Source organism: Cololabis saira, chromosome 22 (genome assembly GCF_033807715.1).
Source record: "Cololabis saira isolate AMF1-May2022 chromosome 22, fColSai1.1, whole genome shotgun sequence".
Taxonomy (NCBI): Eukaryota; Metazoa; Chordata; class Actinopteri; order Beloniformes; family Belonidae; genus Cololabis; species Cololabis saira.
The window spans coordinates 5527897-5547343 of NC_084608.1; the positions used below are offsets into that span (position 1 = coordinate 5527897).

The 19447-nt window shown below is 39.6% G+C and overlaps 1 protein-coding gene across 6 annotated transcripts in view; it reads left to right on the plus strand.

The window, feature by feature from the left end:
- slc12a7b (solute carrier family 12 member 7b) overlaps nucleotides 1-19447 on the plus strand; it is a 93920-nt gene that overhangs the window by 68805 nt on the left and 5668 nt on the right. For 4 of the 6 annotated variants that reach the window (XM_061713756.1, XM_061713757.1, XM_061713758.1 and 1 more), the window contains exons 10-23: nucleotides 1242-1340; nucleotides 1683-1740; nucleotides 2893-3067; nucleotides 3162-3280; nucleotides 4104-4202; nucleotides 5058-5177; nucleotides 5534-5638; nucleotides 7580-7748; nucleotides 10986-11181; nucleotides 11418-11587; nucleotides 13221-13352; nucleotides 14279-14386; nucleotides 15213-15320; nucleotides 18765-18940. In XM_061713756.1, coding sequence (XP_061569740.1) covers nucleotides 1242-1340; nucleotides 1683-1740; nucleotides 2893-3067; nucleotides 3162-3280; nucleotides 4104-4202; nucleotides 5058-5177; nucleotides 5534-5638; nucleotides 7580-7748; nucleotides 10986-11181; nucleotides 11418-11587; nucleotides 13221-13352; nucleotides 14279-14386; nucleotides 15213-15320; nucleotides 18765-18940 — 1834 coding nt within the window. The remainder of the gene's footprint in view (nucleotides 1-1241; nucleotides 1341-1682; nucleotides 1741-2892; nucleotides 3068-3161; nucleotides 3281-4103; nucleotides 4203-5057; nucleotides 5178-5533; nucleotides 5639-7579; nucleotides 7749-10985; nucleotides 11182-11417; nucleotides 11588-13220; nucleotides 13353-14278; nucleotides 14387-15212; nucleotides 15321-18764; nucleotides 18941-19447) is intronic. The other 2 variants (XM_061713759.1, XM_061713760.1) reach the window with 1 other exon arrangement.

Here is a 19447-nt window from a genome sequence, read left to right on the forward strand (position 1 = left end):
ATTCCAGGTTGACTCTTCCCTGATGACTATGTTTTATCGTTCTTTCATTGAATCTGTCATCACTTTTTCTTTCATTTGTTGGTTTCAATCTTTGAAAGTCAAAGTAGGGCTGGGCGATATATCGAGATTTTAATATATATCGATATATTTTCAAACGCGATATGGTACAATATCGTTTATATCGAAAAATATATATTTTTTTTTAATGATTTTGATATAGCTTATTTTGTGACAAATGGACTTGAATGTTTTATTTGAGATTTGCACAAATGTTTTGTTATTTGCACAACTGTCAACCTCAGTGGAAAAGTCTGCCTGTTACTGTCTACATTGTATTAATTGCACAGTGTATTTTAATTTAATTGTTATGCAGGAAAGGGATATTTGTTTTATTTTATTCAAGAAGCATTTTTATTCTATATATGCAGGCAGTTTATTTTTATTTCATTTGTTTTATACATGTTGATATTGTGCAGACCTCTGTTAATAAAGGTACCTGTGTGACATTTGGCACGAGGCTTTGTATTAAAACTGACTGTTTTTTTAAGGGTTTGCCTCAGAAAAAATGAAGCTAACAGAGATGCTAACAGAGATGCTAACGGAGATGCTAACAGAGATGCTATGCTATAATGCTTTGGGGGAAACCCCAATTATGTCACAGAAAAAATATCGATATATATCGAGTATCACCATTCAGCTAGAAAATATCCAGATATGACTTTTGGTCCATATCGCCCAGCCCTAGGTCAAAGACAGAAACTTGCTCAATAAGGTTGTCAGTCTAAGTAGTAAAATCATTGGGTTGGCTCAACAAACTTTACAAGAACTTTATAACAAACAGCTGATCAAGAACTCCATGTTGTCTGATTGTCACATCCCCTAATAAACAGTTTCAGTTTCTACCATCAGTTACTGCTTAGACTAACAGATACAAACACTCCTTTGTTCCTCCGCTATTGTTCTTTTAAATGCCGGAAGGAAAAGGTAGTGGTTGAAAAAGCCTTCCCTCTTAACTATAGCTTAGGTCTGTACTGTGATGTGTAACTTATTGTAATTTATTATGTATATTTTATGTATATTTACCATTGTGTGCTTCTCCTGTCCCAAAACTAATCGCCCCCTTGGGGACAAATAAAGTAATTGATTGATTGATTGATACTTCAGTAGAGGTGAAACAGTTGTGCTGTCTGCTTCAGTTTCTTACGGTTTCATGCTGTATTTTCTGTTGTGATGTCCTTTAGGTATCATGGCTGGTTCAAACCGGTCAGGTGACCTGAGGGATGCTCAGAAGTCGATCCCCACCGGGACCATCATGGCTATCGTTACCACATCCTTCATCTGTATCCTTCTGTAACACACAGTTTAGTCTTTAAAAGTTAATAGTTAATGTAATATTTGTTAGTAATATTAATTAATATTAATAGTATTAATATATACATACTATTAAATTAATATTAATTAATGTATTAATAGTAATATGTTAGTAGTATTTGTAATGTTAATATTTGACATCTCTACACAGCTATGCTGCATCTGCCAGTGTTACTCAGTGTTATACCTGTAACAGGAAGTAAGCCATGGCAAATGACAAATATAGACCACCAGTTATGTGTGTCATCCCTGTAATCTGTCTGAGGCTTTGGGAGTGGATTAATTTTATTCTCCTGAGCACTTCTTCCCAGACGTCACCAGCGTGATTCTGTTTGGCGCCTGCATTGAGGGACCCCTCCTTCGAGACAAGTGAGAGTTCAGCTCTTTAAAACACCGCACATTTACTGCAAAGTATCCCAAATCATTGGAACTGATGGAAACTGAGTACACTGTTTTCTTCTGCACTTGTATATTAGTACGTCCTCTACAAACACATTGCGTGCGTGCGTGCGTGCGTGCGTGCGTGCGTGCGTGCGTGCGTGCGTGCGTGCGTGCGTGCGTGCGTGCGTGCGTGCGTGCGTGCGTGCTAGCATATGTGTTAATTCTAGGGCCGTCAAACGATTAATTTTTTTAATCGCGATTAAGCGCATATTAATCGCACATTTATTCACACATTCTTTGCTGTTCTAAATTACCTTGAGGTATTTTTTAAATTTTTTTAATACTGTTAACAACATGAGAAAGGGCAAATATGCTGCTTTATGCCAATGTTTAATCAACTTTCCACAAAAAAGAAGCTTTTGACCTGAATGTAACATTCCTTCATAAATACAAACACAATGTAGTACCAACTTTACACTTGTAAAGACTCACTTAAGATTCCTTGTTATTTTAAGCAGCTCAATGTAAAGAATGAACCATATGCATCACAAACATTGTACAAGAAGTGCATTGGTCAGTTAAATTTTCCATGTAATTATGTCTAACCTCATTTGGAGGGGAAAAAAAGGCTCAAATAAAAAGCTTGTCTGCTTTTGACGGGGGGGGGGGGGGCTATTACTGCATCGGTCGTGTGTTTGGCTGCAAGTGTATTTGAGACTCAACGTACTTCAATGGTAATTCATTTCAAATCGACATGCAAATAACTTTAGTCTTGTCCAGCGAACCATCTGCATCTTTTTGAAAGTGAACTTGCCGTTCAAAAGTCCCTTTTCATTCTCCATCTTTCTTCGCTTTTCAAAAAAGTTCACGCAGTAGTTCACCATACTTTTCCTCAAGCTACGGTGCCGTCGACCGCCAGAAATGATACAATACGCGTTTTTGTTTTGTTTCTTTATCCTGCGCGTTAATTGTGCATTAAAAAAATTGTCGGCGTTAAGAGGACTTTAAGTTAACACATTATTAATCACATTATTAATCACATGCACATTTGAAAATGATACATCAGTAGGGGAATGTAATCTCCCAGTGAAGATTCTTTATTCTTGATCGTTCTCGTCCTTTTAATTCTTTGTGTTGCAGATTTGGTGACTCGGTGAAAGGGAACCTGGTTATTGGCACGCTGTCCTGGCCCTCGCCGTGGGTGATCGTGATAGGCTCGTTCTTCTCGTGCTGCGGCGCGGGGCTGCAGAGTCTGACCGGCGCCCCCCGCCTGCTGCAGGCTATTGCACGAGACGGCATCGTGCCCTTCCTGCAGGTGGGACGGAGTCAGTCACCACAAAGCTCACACAGGCAGTATTCATTCTAATGTTTCCACTTTAACGCTTGGCTGTTTTTGTTTCTGGTCAAAGGTTTTTGGTCATGGCAAAGCGAACGGAGAACCTACCTGGGCTCTGCTGCTGACCGGTGCCATCTGTGAGATCGGCATCCTCATCGCCTCCCTGGACGCCGTAGCTCCCATCCTCTCCATGTCAGTATCTGCTTGCTTCATATCACATGTTCTGTCCATAAAGGCCAGGCAAGTTTATTTGTACAGCACAATTCAACACAAGGTAATTCAAAGTGCTTTACAGCAACATTAAAAGCGGCAAGACAAAATTAAACAGTAAATAACAAATAAAATTATGAGAAAAGAGGTAAAATAATAAAAAGCACTAGTTGTTAAAAAGTAAGGGCAGTAGAGTACAGCAGGTACATCTCATTCTTACAATGGCAAGAATTATGTTTCTATACGGTCAAAACGTATAAGGACTGGGTCACATACAGTATTACAAAAGTAATCTGTAACAATTTGTACGGTGAATTAAACCAATTTGACAATTCTAGGTCACAATGCCTGCATTCAAGGCTTATCCATCACTAGTGTAACTTCACGCGGTTTTCAAAAATCCTTAGTATTTAATTTAAGAGTACGTTTCAGTAAACAGTACACAATTAAATGGTAAATAACAAATAAAATGATAAGAAAAGAGGTAAAATGATAAAAAGCACCTGTTGTTAAAAAGTAAGGGCAGTAGAGTACAGCAGGTACATCTCATTCTTACAATGGCAAGAATTACGTTTCTATACGGTCAAAACGTACAAAGACCGGGTCAGATACAGTATTACAAAACTAACCTGTGCCGATCCATGCGGTGAATTGAGTGGGAAAGTGGGAAATTAAAAGCAGATCATCAGATGGAGTCTGATCTTTCAAGCATTCCTCTTCTCAAAGCATCTTACAGTAAGTCATAAAGTGGATATTTAGGGGATAAGTGAGTAAGTATGTCTTGGCTTGTTGTCTGTTCCCACAGGTTTTTCCTCATGTGTTACCTGTTTGTCAACTTGGCCTGTGCTGTTCAGACTCTGCTGCGAACGCCCAACTGGAGGCCGCGCTTCAAGTACTATCACTGGTGAGTGTTACACCGTGTACTGGAGGGAGGACTGTGTCTTAATGATCTTCATTACTATCTAGACATGTCAGTTATAGGCCTGTGTTGAAAAAATCGATTTTCCGATTCTAAATCGATTCTCATTTTAATTCCTAAAAATCGATTCGTATGTCTAATGATGGATTTTTTTTTCATCATTACAACTTTTGGTATTTTTGTGTTTATTCCCAAAAAAGGATGTTGTTTTGGGCATGATGTTTTTGCCTTTAAATATGTTTAAAGGTATGAAAACATCAAAGTTTTCAGTTATAATTGCATAGATTGTCTATATTTCATTACTTTATATACTGTCTTGGGGTTACATTTGCATAAAATGCTAAAAACCAAATTCTCAAAAATTAAAAACCCGAAAAAGACCAAAAATGGAAAAAAAATAAAACTGGAATCTGGGAAAAAATGTAACCGATTTCATCCGTCTCTGTTTGCTCCCTGGATCTGTTTGATAATTCTGACCCACACGATGTTTCTGAAAGCAGTTCTATCAGCATTCTGGGAGGTGATTGGTCCTTAAAGCATCATTAGCTGCAATACTTGCTGTTTAATCTCAATATAATACCAGTATTAATATGTTGCAGAACTACAGTCATATAATTCATGCAACAGCTCAAAAAACAGTTTTGATAACACTAACCCAAATCAATATCCGAATCGAATCAACTATAATCGATTCGATCCCCAGCCCTGCTCAGTTAGCCCTGCACTTTTCTGAACAGTTTACTTTCTTTGATGCGTTTCCATGACTTCACAAAATCCTAAATAGTTGCATAAATAGATGACCATTCATTTTTTTTGTGTTCCTCGTTGTTCCTCCTGCAGGGCTTTGTCCTTCCTGGGGATGAGCTTGTGTCTGGCTCTGATGTTCATCTGCTCCTGGTATTATGCTATCGTTGCCATGGCAATCGCCAGCTGTATCTACAAATACATTGAATATCGAGGGTAAGACTTTGCTTTAGCTTAAAATGATCACATTAGTTGGCAGTATATTCATTGGAAAAGTTAATATGTGCACGAAAACTGATCTTTACATGAGTGATAAATGGTATCAGACCAACTTGGAAAGAATAAACAGATAATGTGTTTAGATAATGAAATGAAATGAAAATGAAATGAAGTAATGCACAAATGAGTCAATCCTTTGCATCAACTGATCAGATTAAACAGGTCAGAGCTTCGTCATCCAGATTGTCATCTGAAGTCCATCGTCTGCCATTATCATTCCTGATGATGTGCTTTTCATTTCTATTTTAGTCTCTTAGCACTGAGCAGTTTTCCATGTGTGTTTATCTGTACAGGGCAGAGAAGGAGTGGGGTGACGGCATCCGCGGCCTCTCCCTCAACGCCGCCCGCTACGCCCTCATCCGCCTGGAGGACGCCCCGCCCCACACCAAGAACTGGAGGTAGGGCGGGTTTTCAGTGAATGAATAAATGAATAGTTTATCTTGGTTACATTAAATTATATGCAACTTAACTTGCATGCATGTAACTGAGAAAACATTATCATACATATTTACACTAATCAGTTTCACACAATAAACAATAACACACAAACTCTGTGTAACAGAAAAGGGATTAGGCTGAAGCTGAAGCTTATTTTTGCCTCCTTTACCTTCCAAAAGATAACCCAGTTTATCAGTAATACAAAAGAAAAGAAAAGAAAATTTATTCTAAATCACTCTGTATAATTAAATTGTATTCAAATCATTTTGCATTTTTTGCATAATTATTTTGTCTTTCAATATTTTTTTAAAACCCAACAGAGATCTAAATAATTTCAGTTCATCACAAAGTCCATTCCATAATTTGACTCCCAAAATGAAACACATCTGTATTTAACATTAGTCCTCACATAACATGTTTCAAAGACCCATAGTCTTCTTAAATTATAATAATTAGTTTCTTTTAATCTAAAGAAATGTTGAATACGAATAGGAAGGCTTTTATTCTTAACTCTAAATAATATTTCTAATGTTTTTAAATGAACAATATCTATGAATGTTAATGTGGCTGACTGTATTTTACCTGTGGACGGTGTGACACGTGCATGTGGATCCAGCTGACACAGTCAGTGTTGGGTAAACGCTGAGAAGACAGGGATGGATAATAGAGGGTGAATTTGATTAATCTCTTGATTCTCTACCTAATCTACTGCAGAAGCAGTAAGCCTCATGTGGCACCGAGCTCCACTTTGGCTGATTTGCTGATTTGTGTGTTTTTTTTTTTTTTGTTTTTTTTTATTTTTGTTTGGAATCACATACATACACACAACACAACAATACATACATCTTTATCGCATAGTCACTTGTTTCAACACAGTGCTCCAATTTGTTTTTTTCCATTCACAAAACATGTTATAACAGAACACATGAACATGGGATGTTTTCTATTGTAGTAATACAAGAAAATAGATACTTAAACAAATCTTGTTTAAAAGAAAAGAAAGTTTAACAAAAGCAAGGTGTTTCAGGGAAATATACATTTTCCATTCTGACCTTTGTGTGTGTGTGTGATTTGTGTTTTTAAACATCCTTACAGTTACCCGTGACGTAACGTGACGTTTTCATTTGTACTCCTCGATTGTTGTACTTGTGATTAGCGTCTCCATTGAGATCCTAGCACCCATGGGTGAAGCCAGCAGTGGTGCCACTGCCACCCTGCAGAAATATTTCACACATCTGTTGCATCTCAGGGTTGGAATATGTTTTTAAAAGGAGCTTGATCAATTTTAAGTTGTGCACAAATACTTTGGCTATTCTATATTAACTCTGACTTGAGCTTCTCTTTTTTGTGATCATTTTTTTATTGAGAATCTCATTGTAACAAGATGATCATGGTACTGTCATAAATGGCATAGAGAATGGAAGCAGTACGGTCAGAGATTCTCTCCTCTTCCTATGCTAAAAAAATGAAATAAAAATAAAAAATAAAACAAGACAAAAAAAACTACAGCAACGATAATAAAACAGACAAAACAGCCAAAACAGAAGATAAACAATTCATGACTACCCCAACCCTTCCCCCTATTACCCATAAATCCCAGTATCTCTACAAACCATCAACATTAAGATATCCAATGACACACGACAATGCTAATTTCCTCCATGATATCCACAGAAAGTATATGTATCCACTAGAAAATTAACAAAGAGTGCACATAATGTATATACAAAGTATTCTAAACATACAAGCAAAATAAAAACACCTAGAACCATAGGCAAAAGACAGTTGATGAGGGATGGTTATAATAATACACTGATTTTCTTCAATAAATTTGACCAACCAGTAATATTTAGTGACTTGAGCTTCTGTATTTTCTCTGTTTTCCGTGTGTTTGTCCCCAGACCTCAGCTGTTGGTGCTGCTGAACCTGGACTCGGATCAGGGGGTGAAACATCCTCGTCTGCTGTCCCTCACCACCCAGCTGAAGGCCGGGAAAGGCCTGACCATCGTGGGCAACGTCATCGAAGGAACTTACCTCACCAAGGACGCAGAGGCCAAGAAGGCTGAGCAGGTAGAGAGGACACGCTTCCCCCGCCGCTCACACAAATACAATCAATCAAGTACAGCAGCAGTTTCTCTTTCTTTCTTTCTTTTTTGTTTATTTTGGACATCCAAAAAACAATGTTATTACATCGGTGCAACCATCATCATACAGCACACATGGGGAAAACAGCAAAACCAGAGAGGAACTACAGAGATGGCTCAAATAGATGTGACCAAAAAAGGTGTAGCTGAAGCCTGAGCTTGTGATGCCTATAATCAGTACTCGAGTTGTAAAAAAAAATCAGGGGGGATGGTGGATTTTATCATATGGGGACGGATAATTTGTGCTGATTACAAATAATATAATATATTACAAATAATAGCAGTGACCAAAACACCTGCAGAAATACTGCAGGAATGACATAGCAGCAGTTAAATGCAGCCTTCTGTAAGCTTTAAATATCCACTGGGCTTACATCAAATACATCAAAACACAATAAAAAAAAACACTTTTCTGAACTTATCAATATGACTCTGTCCTTCACAGGATAAGTGAAATGGATCACTGCAAAAACTCAAAAAAAAAAAAAACGAGAATATTTGTCTTCTAGTTAAAATGTCTCATTTTAGTAAAAAAAATCTCATTACACTTAAAACAAGACTCTTCACTGGAAAAAACAACAATTTTCACCTGTTTCAAGTAGATTTTCAATTGAAATAAGTAGGAAAATCTGCCAGTGGAACAAGATGTTTTTGCTTGTAATAAGAAGATAAACTGGCCGATTTTTCTACTTATTTCAAGTGAAAATTTACTTGAAACAGGTGAAAATTGTCAAATAAGTTATTTTTCTGGTGATGACTCTAAATGTTGAAATAGCAGTAAAACCACATTCATTGATGAAATGACATAAGGGATGGAAAGGGGGGGTGGCAGTTTTACAGGGGGGATGATTTCGACCGTTTTTATTTCAGGGGGGGATGCCATCCCCCCTCATCCCCCCTCAACTAACAATTTGGGCTATCAAAGTATAAATATACCTGTAGTGGGATGTCAATACAAATTTGCATCCATGTTTTTGTAGTATCAGTACTATAACTGTATAGCAATGTATGAATGTGTTTACCCGTACATGCACAACCACAAACATACTCTCATGCACACAGACAGTACGTATATTCACACATCCAGACACTACACACTCACACTAAGTTAGTTAGTTAGGAGTTTGCTCACATGTGCTCATTCACATCGAGTAAGGAGGTGTTATCTAACTTAAACCTATTCTGTATGTTTGTTTTATTTTTGGTTTTAACTTCAAACTGAACCCTATTCTACCAAATCTAGAATTTCAATGTCACTCTCTGCTAAAAATCCAAACAAAAGCAACACAAATGTGTTTAATTCTGCTCATTTTATTATCAACGCAAGTGTTTCAAGGTCACCTCTCGCTCCACCAGCAAATCTGCTTTGTCAGTCAGGATCTACAGAGTTAGGTGAGAGTTAGGTGAGGCCGGCGGCAGGATTACTCTGCCCCCCCCTGGACACAACCAGCATCGATGGGACTCCTGGGAACTATGTTTTTGACTTGCCTTTAAAAGCTGGATTCTTTTTTGTTCATGTACAAATGATCATGCACACTAGCAACATCTCAGCTGACCTGTTTGGAAACAGAAATGGATGAGAAAGAGAACGAAGCAGACGTTTATCTTGTTGTCAGAATGAAAATGGTTGATGTTTCGTCATCAGGCAGGATGTCTCCTGCTTGTAGCGTGTTTTCCAGTAAGACCTGTTTTCTCATCTGCAGCAGAGTGAATTACTGTAACCCCGCCCTCCTGGCGTACCTAAAATAGCGCTCACACAGTTATGATCACATTAGTCCAGTAATGGAATTTCTTCTTTGGAAATAAGTGCCAGAGAATCAGCTCCACAAGGCACTTACTGTTGGGCTTCCTGAAGCCATCAGGCTGGTGCCGTAGCCACAGCTCAGTGTTTCAGGTTACCTCGGACAAACACACGTGTATCAGCATTCAAACCACTCTTAAAACGGTGTTGCTGTGTGCTGCCTGTTAGCTATTTGACCAGGTTTAGTCTCTTCTTTTTTTATAACGTTTGGTTGTTTCATGTGAGGTGGATGCGATGAGATGTAAAAATGCACTATTATTTTTTTTTTCGTTCGTTCGTTTTAATTTATTTCGAACATTTTTATTTAGAAAAGACAAGAAAACAAATCCCAGGTTACATTCCACCACATAAAGAAAAAAACCAACATCAAAACACTTATTTCAAGTTACATGTTCGAAAAGGAGTGGGAGGAAGTATAAACTTATTTAATTCCACCCCCTCTCCACAACTAAACATAATTTATATGTCTCTTTATTTTTTATACTATACACTTATTTGTATAAATTCATTTTTGCAAAAATAACCTGTTTAATACTATCATAAATATAATATAACTATGATATAAATATAATACGTATATCTAAGTATATAAACATACAAAGACAACATGACAGAATACAGAACACACACAGCTGCTGATCTTTAAACACAGTCTTCACTTTTATACCTCAAATAAACCATTTCTTTATATTTCTTCTTAAATTGTTTTGTCTTTGTACATTCTTTTACTTCCAAATTCAAACCATTCCACAGTTTAATTCCACAAACTGATACACAAAAACGTATTTTTGTTGTACGCACGAATAAAGATTTGAAGTTTAGGTTTCCCCTTAAATGATAACCCCCTTCCCTCCCAATGAATCATTTCTGAATGTTATCTGGTAGAGAATGATTGTTTTGCTTTAAACATTACTGGTGCAGATTGAAAAGCCACTAAATCCATGAGTTTTAGTACTTTAGACTGTAAGAATAGTGAGTTAGTGTGATCTCCATATCCAGCCTTATGTGTGTAAGAATGTATCGTATTGCTCTTTTGAAGTACTAGTAATGAGTGTAACCTGGTTTTATAGTTATTGCCCCAAATTTCTGCACAGTAAGTGAAATATGGAAGAACTAGTGAACTAGTTTACTACAGTAAAGAGTGTTCTCAATGTGTTTTTAAATTCCATCTACTGTATTTCACCTATTTTCTTAAAATAGGCCCTTATACGTATTATTGTCTTTGAATGTACGGTAAGTCACAATGGGTTTGTACACAATTAGGTCGGCTGTATTACAGTAATTGAGATCATCATTATCATGAAGTGCCGTAGCAGTGATGTCAGTTCTCTGTCGTCTGTTTCTCTGTCTCTTCCAATCCAGAACATCAAGGCTGCCATGTCAGCTGAACGTACAAAGGGCTTCTGTCACGTGGTGGTGTCTTCAAACGTCAGGGACGGTTTCTCCCACCTCATCCAGTCTGCGGGTTTGGGAGGAATGAAACACAACACGGTGCTGATGGCCTGGCCGGGAACCTGGAAACAAGCCAACGACCCGCAGTACTGGAAAAACTTCATAGGTGCAGGAGACGCGTCCTAATGGACTCTATATGCATGTCTATTCCACTTATTAGATACAGTCAGGGCACATTAATACATAATGGGTTGAGTAATAAAATCTTGTGCCATTTGTTATTAGTATGAATCATATCTTATGCAATTAATGTAATGTAGTCAACATAATGATGAGATAATGGGTCTCTGTTTGGATGATTGCTGCTTCACGGTGCGTGTCTCTGTCCTGCTGTCCGTCCAGAGACGATACGTGAGACCACAGCGGCCCACCACGCGTTACTGGTTGCTAAGAACGTGGACAGCTTTCCCACCAACCGGGACCGGCTTGGGGAGGGAACTATCGATGTGTGGTGGGTGGTTCATGACGGAGGCATGCTGATGCTGCTGCCCTTCCTCCTGCGACAGCACAAGGTTGGTGTTCAAATCTGCTTAACTGCTGCAATTAGGCTCTTATATTTAGGGCCCGAGCACTTGCAGTGCGAAGGCCCTATTGTAATTGCAGGAATTATTCTTCTTCTTCTTATTATTGTTCTGACAAAAGGAAGGCCTTTTTGCCCCCCTAAACGTGCCCAAAAACTCACCAAATTTTGCATGCAAGTAAGGCCTGGCGAAAAATTTGATATTTAATGGTTTGCATTAATGGGCGTGGCGAAATGGCTCAACAGCGCCCCCTTGAAAACTTTGTGCCTCAAGCCCCACAATGCGGTTTGTCGTACATGCACGAAAATCGCTACACACCTGTATCATGGCACAACTTAAAGAAAAGTCTCTTGGAGCCATGAGCGAAACCGAACAGGAAGTCGGCCATTTTGAAATCTGATTGGTCCATATTTGATAGTTCTCCAAAAGTCACCAAATTTTGCATGCAAGACAGACTTAGCGATAAATTTCATATTTCATGGTTTGCATTAATGGGCGTGGCCTAACGGCTCAACAGCGCCACCTAGAATACTTTTCTCTGCCATAACTTTTGAATGGTTTGACATAGGAAGTTGTGGGTGGTGTCATGGGACTCTGTAATGAGTTCTTAAGCTTCGTTGGCCTTAATTAGCCCCGCCCCTTCTTCTGATTGGTTGTCCCGATTTTCTGCTATATCTTTGGAATGGTTTGACATAGAGAGTCGTGGCTGGTGTCATCAGATTCTTTATGGAGTCCTTGACCTTCATTGGCCTGAATTAGCCCCACCCCTTCTTCTGATTGGTTGTCCCTTTTTTCTTCTATAACTTTTTAATGGTTTGACATAGGAATTCGTGGGTGGTGTCATGGGACTCTGTAATGAGTTCTTAAGCTTCGTTGACCTTAATTAGCCCCACCCCTTCTTCTGATTGGTTGTCCCGATTTTCTGCTATAACTTTGGAATGGTTTGACATAGAGAGTCGTGGGTGGTGTCATTTCTGATATGCTTATGGGGGGCGGTGGCCGTGAGTGCGAGGGCCCGTTCATCGCTGCTTGCAGCTTTAATTTTCTTTAATTTCCTAATCTTTACATCAATAGTTATCCAATTCACTAAATATCTTTCCTTCATCAACAACTGGGTGAGCAACAATATTGCTGGAGACAGTGTGGGCAACTGAGCGCCAACCACTCTCACATTTTTCTGGTCGTGTAAGAAAATCCAAGCATTTTGGGATGGGATATAAGAGCCATGGAGAAAGTTTTGGGATATGGGATTCCTAAAAATCCCAGAGTTATTTACTGATACCAGAGGATGTAATAAATAAAGAGGACATACATTTTTAAAATTATATCTCTTGTGGCTAAGAAAACCATTACAAGAAATTGTCTGAAGATGGACTCACCTGGACTGAGCCAATGGTTGGATGTTGTAGAAGAAATACGATCAATTGAAACAAATGACCTCCGGCCTACGACTTAAAACAGAGATATACTTAGCAAGATGGACAAAATTACATTATTATATAAGACCGTAGTGTCGCCCCCCCCTTGTTTTCTTGTATTGTTGTATACCTGTTTTTGTTGTTTTCCTATCATGTCTGAAAATTGAAAAATAAAGTTTAAAAAAAAATATCTTTCCTTCCTACAGGTGTGGAGGAAGTGCAAGATGCGCATCTTCACTGTTGCCCAGCTTGATGACAACAGCATCCAGATGAAGAAAGATCTGCAGATGTTCCTGTACCACCTGCGGCTGGATGCCGAGGTGGAAGTTGTGGAGATGGTGAGACTTTGAGAGACAGAGCAACACAACCGTACACCCTGTATATTAAGAAGTGTAGTTTGGAACTGGGCCCAGATGACCTGCTAATAGCAGTACAGTAATCCCTGGCTAGAACGTGGTTCACCTTTCACGTCTCGCTGCTTCACAGATTTGCATTGCGCATCGTGTTCTGCATTCTGATTGGCTAAACAGTCACCCCGCTTCTTCACTTCCTGTATCAATAACGTTGGTTGCTTAGCAACAAGCTGAGAACAGCCAATGAGCCTCAGCAGCAGCTCAAGAACGGGACCTTTGATGAATCGTTCATTACAGTCTCAGATATAATCCATGGTGTCGGTTTAGAAGAATCTTTTTGCCCAGAAGAAAAAAGAGCGACAACAACGACCCATAACTAAGTTCTTCTCTGGAAAAAACACACCTGCACCGCAGGTTTTGAAGAAAAAGACGCTACAGAGCGAGTCAGGATGCAGCGGTCACAATTTGTCCTACTGTACTTATTGTAGTTTTTTCATAATCATTTTTAATTTTCTCCAATCCAATTACTCAGGTCGCGACTGATCTCCGCAATTTGAAACTTTGTATAATCATTTAAAAAAAATTAAAGGTTGCTACTTTGCGGATTTCACTTATCACGGGTTCTGGTTTTTGAACGTAACCGCCGAGAAAAACCAGGGATTACTGTAATTGTGTTGTGACACAACATGAAGCTCTTCTGTTTTATTTTGTTATATTTCTTGTTGTCACCGGTCTAGTTTGTTCATTTTTTAATCATTATTTCAGTAATGTTCATGTGTTTTTAGAAGAAGCAGACATAAAGGTAACGCGCTCTTTTTGGTGGATGTTGCACATTTGCAACCTGATTTAATTTTTTGCAGGGAAGTTGCTCTGAATGCTGTTAATGAAAGTGTGTCTCCTCTGGTTTGCAGCATGATAATGACATCTCAGCCTTCACCTATGAGAAGACGCTGGTGATGGAGCAGAGGTGTCAGATGATCAAACAAATGCAGCTGTCCAGGACTGAGAGGGAGAGAGAGGTAAAGTACACGTGAACTCTGCTTCCATTCTGTGTGAAGCTGCAGTCGGCTTTTTCTCTCAAACCATAAACCGCTGTGATGTTTCTGGCCACTGAATACAGTTTAAAACTTGTGTGTTTGAGCATGAACACTGACCAGTGCTGGTCCCGTCACCCCAGCCTAGTTTACTAAATGTCAAGGCATATCACAAGATTATATTTCAAAAAATGAGTATGACGGTAACTGGACTTCTTTTCTTGATTCTTGTAAACAGAGAAACGTTTGTTGTCTAGTTGCATTCAAGTTTTTTTAGCCTAAGCATGTCCTGGATGACTACGGAAGAGTATTAGGGCCAGGCAGGAGAAAAAATATTTGAAAGGGGAAGATTTTTTTTTATTGTGCACTTCGAGAAAAAAAGTCGAAATGTCGAGAAAAAGGTTGACATGTCTAGATTAATGTTGAAATACAAGAATAAAGTCAAAATTTCGTGAATAAAGTCGAAATTTTGCCTCTTTTCTCAACATTATTCTCAACATTTCGACTTTTTTCTCGACATTTCGACTTTTTTCTCGAAGTGCACAATGAAGAAAAAATCTTCCTCCTCTAAAATGTTATTTTTATTTTTCTCTTGCATGGCCTTAATACTCTTCCGTAGACAGAGAATCTGCATCAGCGCAGAAGATCATAGTGTGTCTCGAAAATAGCAATAAGTGACTCATAGTTGAATTCCAGCCATGTAATAGTCATTTCAGTAACAGCTGGCCATTTGCTGAGCTAAATGACACCCGGCCCCTTTCACCCCCCTGTCCACCCACCACCTCCCGCCCGGGCCGTGCCACACCCTCAGATTCAGAGTATCACTGACGAGTCCCGTAGCTCAATCCGGAGGAAGAACCCCGACGCCCCCGAGAGCCTCAGCCGGCAGTCGTCGCAGACGGAAACCCAGGAGGACGAGGTAGCTCATTCTGTCAACCCCCCGTCTCCGTGGTAGATGCACAGGCCCGTCTTCACAAAGCTCTGTCCTCGGCTACAGCTGGCACTCACCTGGTTTAGAGACGTTTATCATCATCATCATCAGCAGCATCATGGTCTCAAATCTGGACGGAAATGTCTGAAAAAGTAACTTTACTCCCATGACGTTAGTTAATATGGCATGTGAAGTAAAAGCTGGCATGTTTTTTATATCCAGTAGCATGGAAACTGTAGTTCTTTGGCATTGCTTGGTTTTGTTACCTTGCTGTAATTTGGCTCTTAACATCTTGTGCTATATTGCCTGTGTTCTGTCACTGTGATGATAAAGAGGCAACATGTAAAAAGCAGGAGATGCTGTTTGATCAAACCTTTACGGAAGAGTATTAGAGCCATGCAGGAGGAAAAATATCTGACAGGGGAAGATTTTTTTTTATTGTGCACTTCGAGAAAAAAGTTGAAATGAAGTTGAAATTCAGACAGTCTGAACTCCACTGTTTTCATCAGAGCTTTAAATTCAGTCACAGGTAGGAGGTTTTGTAAATGCAGCTCGGATTGAAGTTTATTCCAACGATCTGCTGCTGAAAACCTAAAAGCTTTCTTCCCAAATTCCCTTCTTATTTTTGGAACAATCAAATGCAAAATGTCCATTGAGCGGAGATTGTAACCTCCTAGTTTCCATGTTAAAAGAGAAGATAAGTAAGAAGGAATTTTACCCAGAATGGCTTTATAAATGAACATATAGCAATGACTGAGGCAGACAGTGATAGATAGGTGAGAGAACAGAGAGCACAGTTGGTTATAAATCTGTGTGGCATGATACACACTATCCAACATGCGAAGACGATGTACAGATGCATTCATATGCAGCACATCTCCGTAATCTATCTTGAAATGTATCTTGAAAATGGGACAGAACAAAAGCAGTAGTGCTTTGAGCTGTAGTCATTGAGAGCTGCTTTGTGAACACCGGCCCGTTGCTCCCCAGAACCCCAGAACTGCTGCCCGGCCCCTCATGACCCCCCGATCCCACCTCATCCCCACTGCTCCACACTGTGGTTTGAAAGAGACGACAGTATCGTCCCAGAAGCCTGGGAAGTGCATGGAACCTCTGTCCAACATCTGGTGCTTTAAGTAGTCAGTAAAGAATATGTTTTAGGTACAGCATGTGGTGCCGTTGACCTTTTGACCCCCTCACATCACTTGATGATGAGTTGATTCCCTTTCACCTGGGTGGGTATAATGTTTTAGTTGTGACAATAGAGGGTCTGCATTGATGTCACTTCCCCACTGGACCTTACTCTCACTGAGTGACAAAAACAGCTGCAACTAGTGGAGAAGACGGGATAACAGCCGATTATGGGCTTAAATTAAAAGCAGTTGGACTTGACAGTGACCCGTACAGTTACCCCAAGAACCAGTGGTCCATGGACATTAATATTTGGTACAGTTACCAAGAACCAGTGGTCCATGGACATTAATATTTGGTACAGTTACCAAGAACCAGTGGTCCATGGACATTAATATTTGGCCACGAATCCAGTTTCCTGATATTTATATGTACTTAATTTCTACGCCGGGGAAATACACGAAGTAAAGCTTGAAGGCTTACAAAAGTCTTGACGCTTGGTCCGACTTCAAGGCAGGATTTGTTGTAGAAATTAAAGTGATGAGGACACCGAACTTTATGATTTGACCGTTTAACGTTAGCTACCCAAAAATCCAACATTACCTGATACAAAATGGGAACCGCAAATCCACGTTTCGGTGTCTGGAATCCAGTTGTTTCTGTGATTTGCAGCGATCCATTTGTCTCTCTTAAGCTTATTTTTCAGCAGTCTGTAAAACGATAACTCAGATTTCTTGCTAAATCTATGAGTACAGTCGATCACACAACAGCTCTTTCCCATTTTAGATGTTTTCCAGTTGCTCAAACTGAAAGTTTACGCTGCAGCTCAGTCTTTCTGAAACTCAGTCTTTCTGACACTCAGTCTTTCTGCCACTCAGTCTTTCTGACACTCAGTGGGCTTAACCCGCTGTGAAGCCGCATCTGTGACGTCATGAGCATTCCCTCTATTCTGTCTCCACGCTGTCATTTCCCTCTGAGCTCAGTCCTAGTCGTCACCCTACCGGTAGATAGTGTTGCATCTCCCGACCCCCCGGCCCTGATTCCTCTGACCTGAGCCCAGCTCAGAGAACCTTAACGGTATCAGGAAGGGACATCAGAAGCTTCCTGTCCGTTTGCTTGGTTCTCAGGGTTTGTATGATACTGGTATGGTACCGTGATTTCACCGAACCTCTATCAAACCACGTTCTTGGCTTGTGATTGGTTCATACATTTCCAGTTGTGCAGCAACTGTTTTCATTTTTTGTTCATATCTATCTGTGATTCTTCGCTCACCTTTCCTCAGTATATTTTACAATATCCTTTGTCTTGTTTCAGTGGTTTTATCCTGATCTCTTAAATCCTCTCGTAGTATCTATTTTCACACATGTAGGAACAGCATCACACCAGTTGCCCCTCTGGAAGACATGGCATCATCCCCACACGTAGCTGCCACCCTTTAAATTCATACCAAGACGTGTCATATCTTGACATTTCCCAACTCAGACATTTGGTTTCCATCTTTCTTTTTCAGATTCTGTCTTTTTCTTTTTCTTTTTTTCTTTTTATCTTCAGACTTTGCATCAGTTAATAAAAATACTCAACTGTAGCAGAAACATTAGGTTGGCTGCACAGAATCTGGTCCTAATGAAGCTTCTCAAAATATTAGCCAAAACCTCTTGGCATGTGTGAAAACTACGGAAGAGTATTAGGGCCATGCAGGAGAAAAATATTTGAGAGGGGAAGATTCTTTTTTATTGTGCACTTTGAGAAAAAAGTCGAAATGTCCAGAAAAAAGTTGAAATTTCAACTTTATTCGTGAAATTTTGACTTTTTCTTCAACATTTCGACTTTTTTCTCGAAATTATACTTAAACATTAATCTCGACATTTCGACTTTTTTTCTCGACATTTCGACTGTTTTCTTGAAATTGTACTTCATTAATCTCGACATTTCGACTTTTTTCTCAAAATTGTGTTTCAACATTTTGACTTTTTTCTCGACATTTCGACTTTTTTCTCGAAATTATACTTAAACATTAATCTCGACATTTTGACTTTTTTCTCGACATTTAGACTTTTTTCTCAACATTTCAACTTTTTTCTCAAAGTGTATAATGAAAAAAAAAATCTTCCTCCTCTAAAATATATTTATTTTTCTCCTGCCTGGCCCTAATACTCTTCTGTAGAAACCTGCCCCTCCCCATTAGTATATTTAATTTCTCCCTCCTCTATGGACCTTTATCTCTACCTTCTATCATCTGCAGATAATCCTGATATCTGCGTGTCCGTTATTCTCCTCCTCACCCTCTCTGACTCTCCTCAGGCCCAGCTCATCCACGACAGGAACACGGCGTCTCACGCCACGGTGAACGACAAGGCGGAGACCGGGCCAGACCGCGTGCACATGACCTGGACCAAAGACAAGCTCTTCATGGAGCGGAACCGCAACCGCGAGTGCAACGCCAACGTGGCCGTGCGCGACCTGTTCAACATGAAACCGTAAGTGTCTGAGTGAAGACTAACCAGCCAAACTCCCAGTGTGCACCTGTAGCTGGAGTAAAAGCACGACGGCGTGTGATTTGAAGTGTTTTTATGCGGGTGTGTGACATGGGGCTGTTTTCTGTGCCTCGTGGGTAGGGATGGGAATCCAGAGCCGGTTCTTGTTCAGAACCGGCTCCCAGTGTTTTAATTCCTTGGAATCATTTGCAAGTTTTACAAACGATTCCCTTTTTGATTCCAGTCGTTCGTAAGGCAGCATTCAACTGTAAAAACGGCGCCCAAATTATACAAACGCTCGAAAGTCTGGTTACATTTCAGTAAAAAAGACGATAACAGGGAAACTTGCAATACCTGCCAAGTGAATATTTCATCAAAAGCAGGAAATACTACCAACATGCAAAAACATTTGTGCACATAGCAGCAATAATGATCAAGGAATGTCGCGCTTTCGATCCGTTCCGGACCAACGTCAGTAATTCTCAACCCAGCAGCAACGTTGGCATGTCT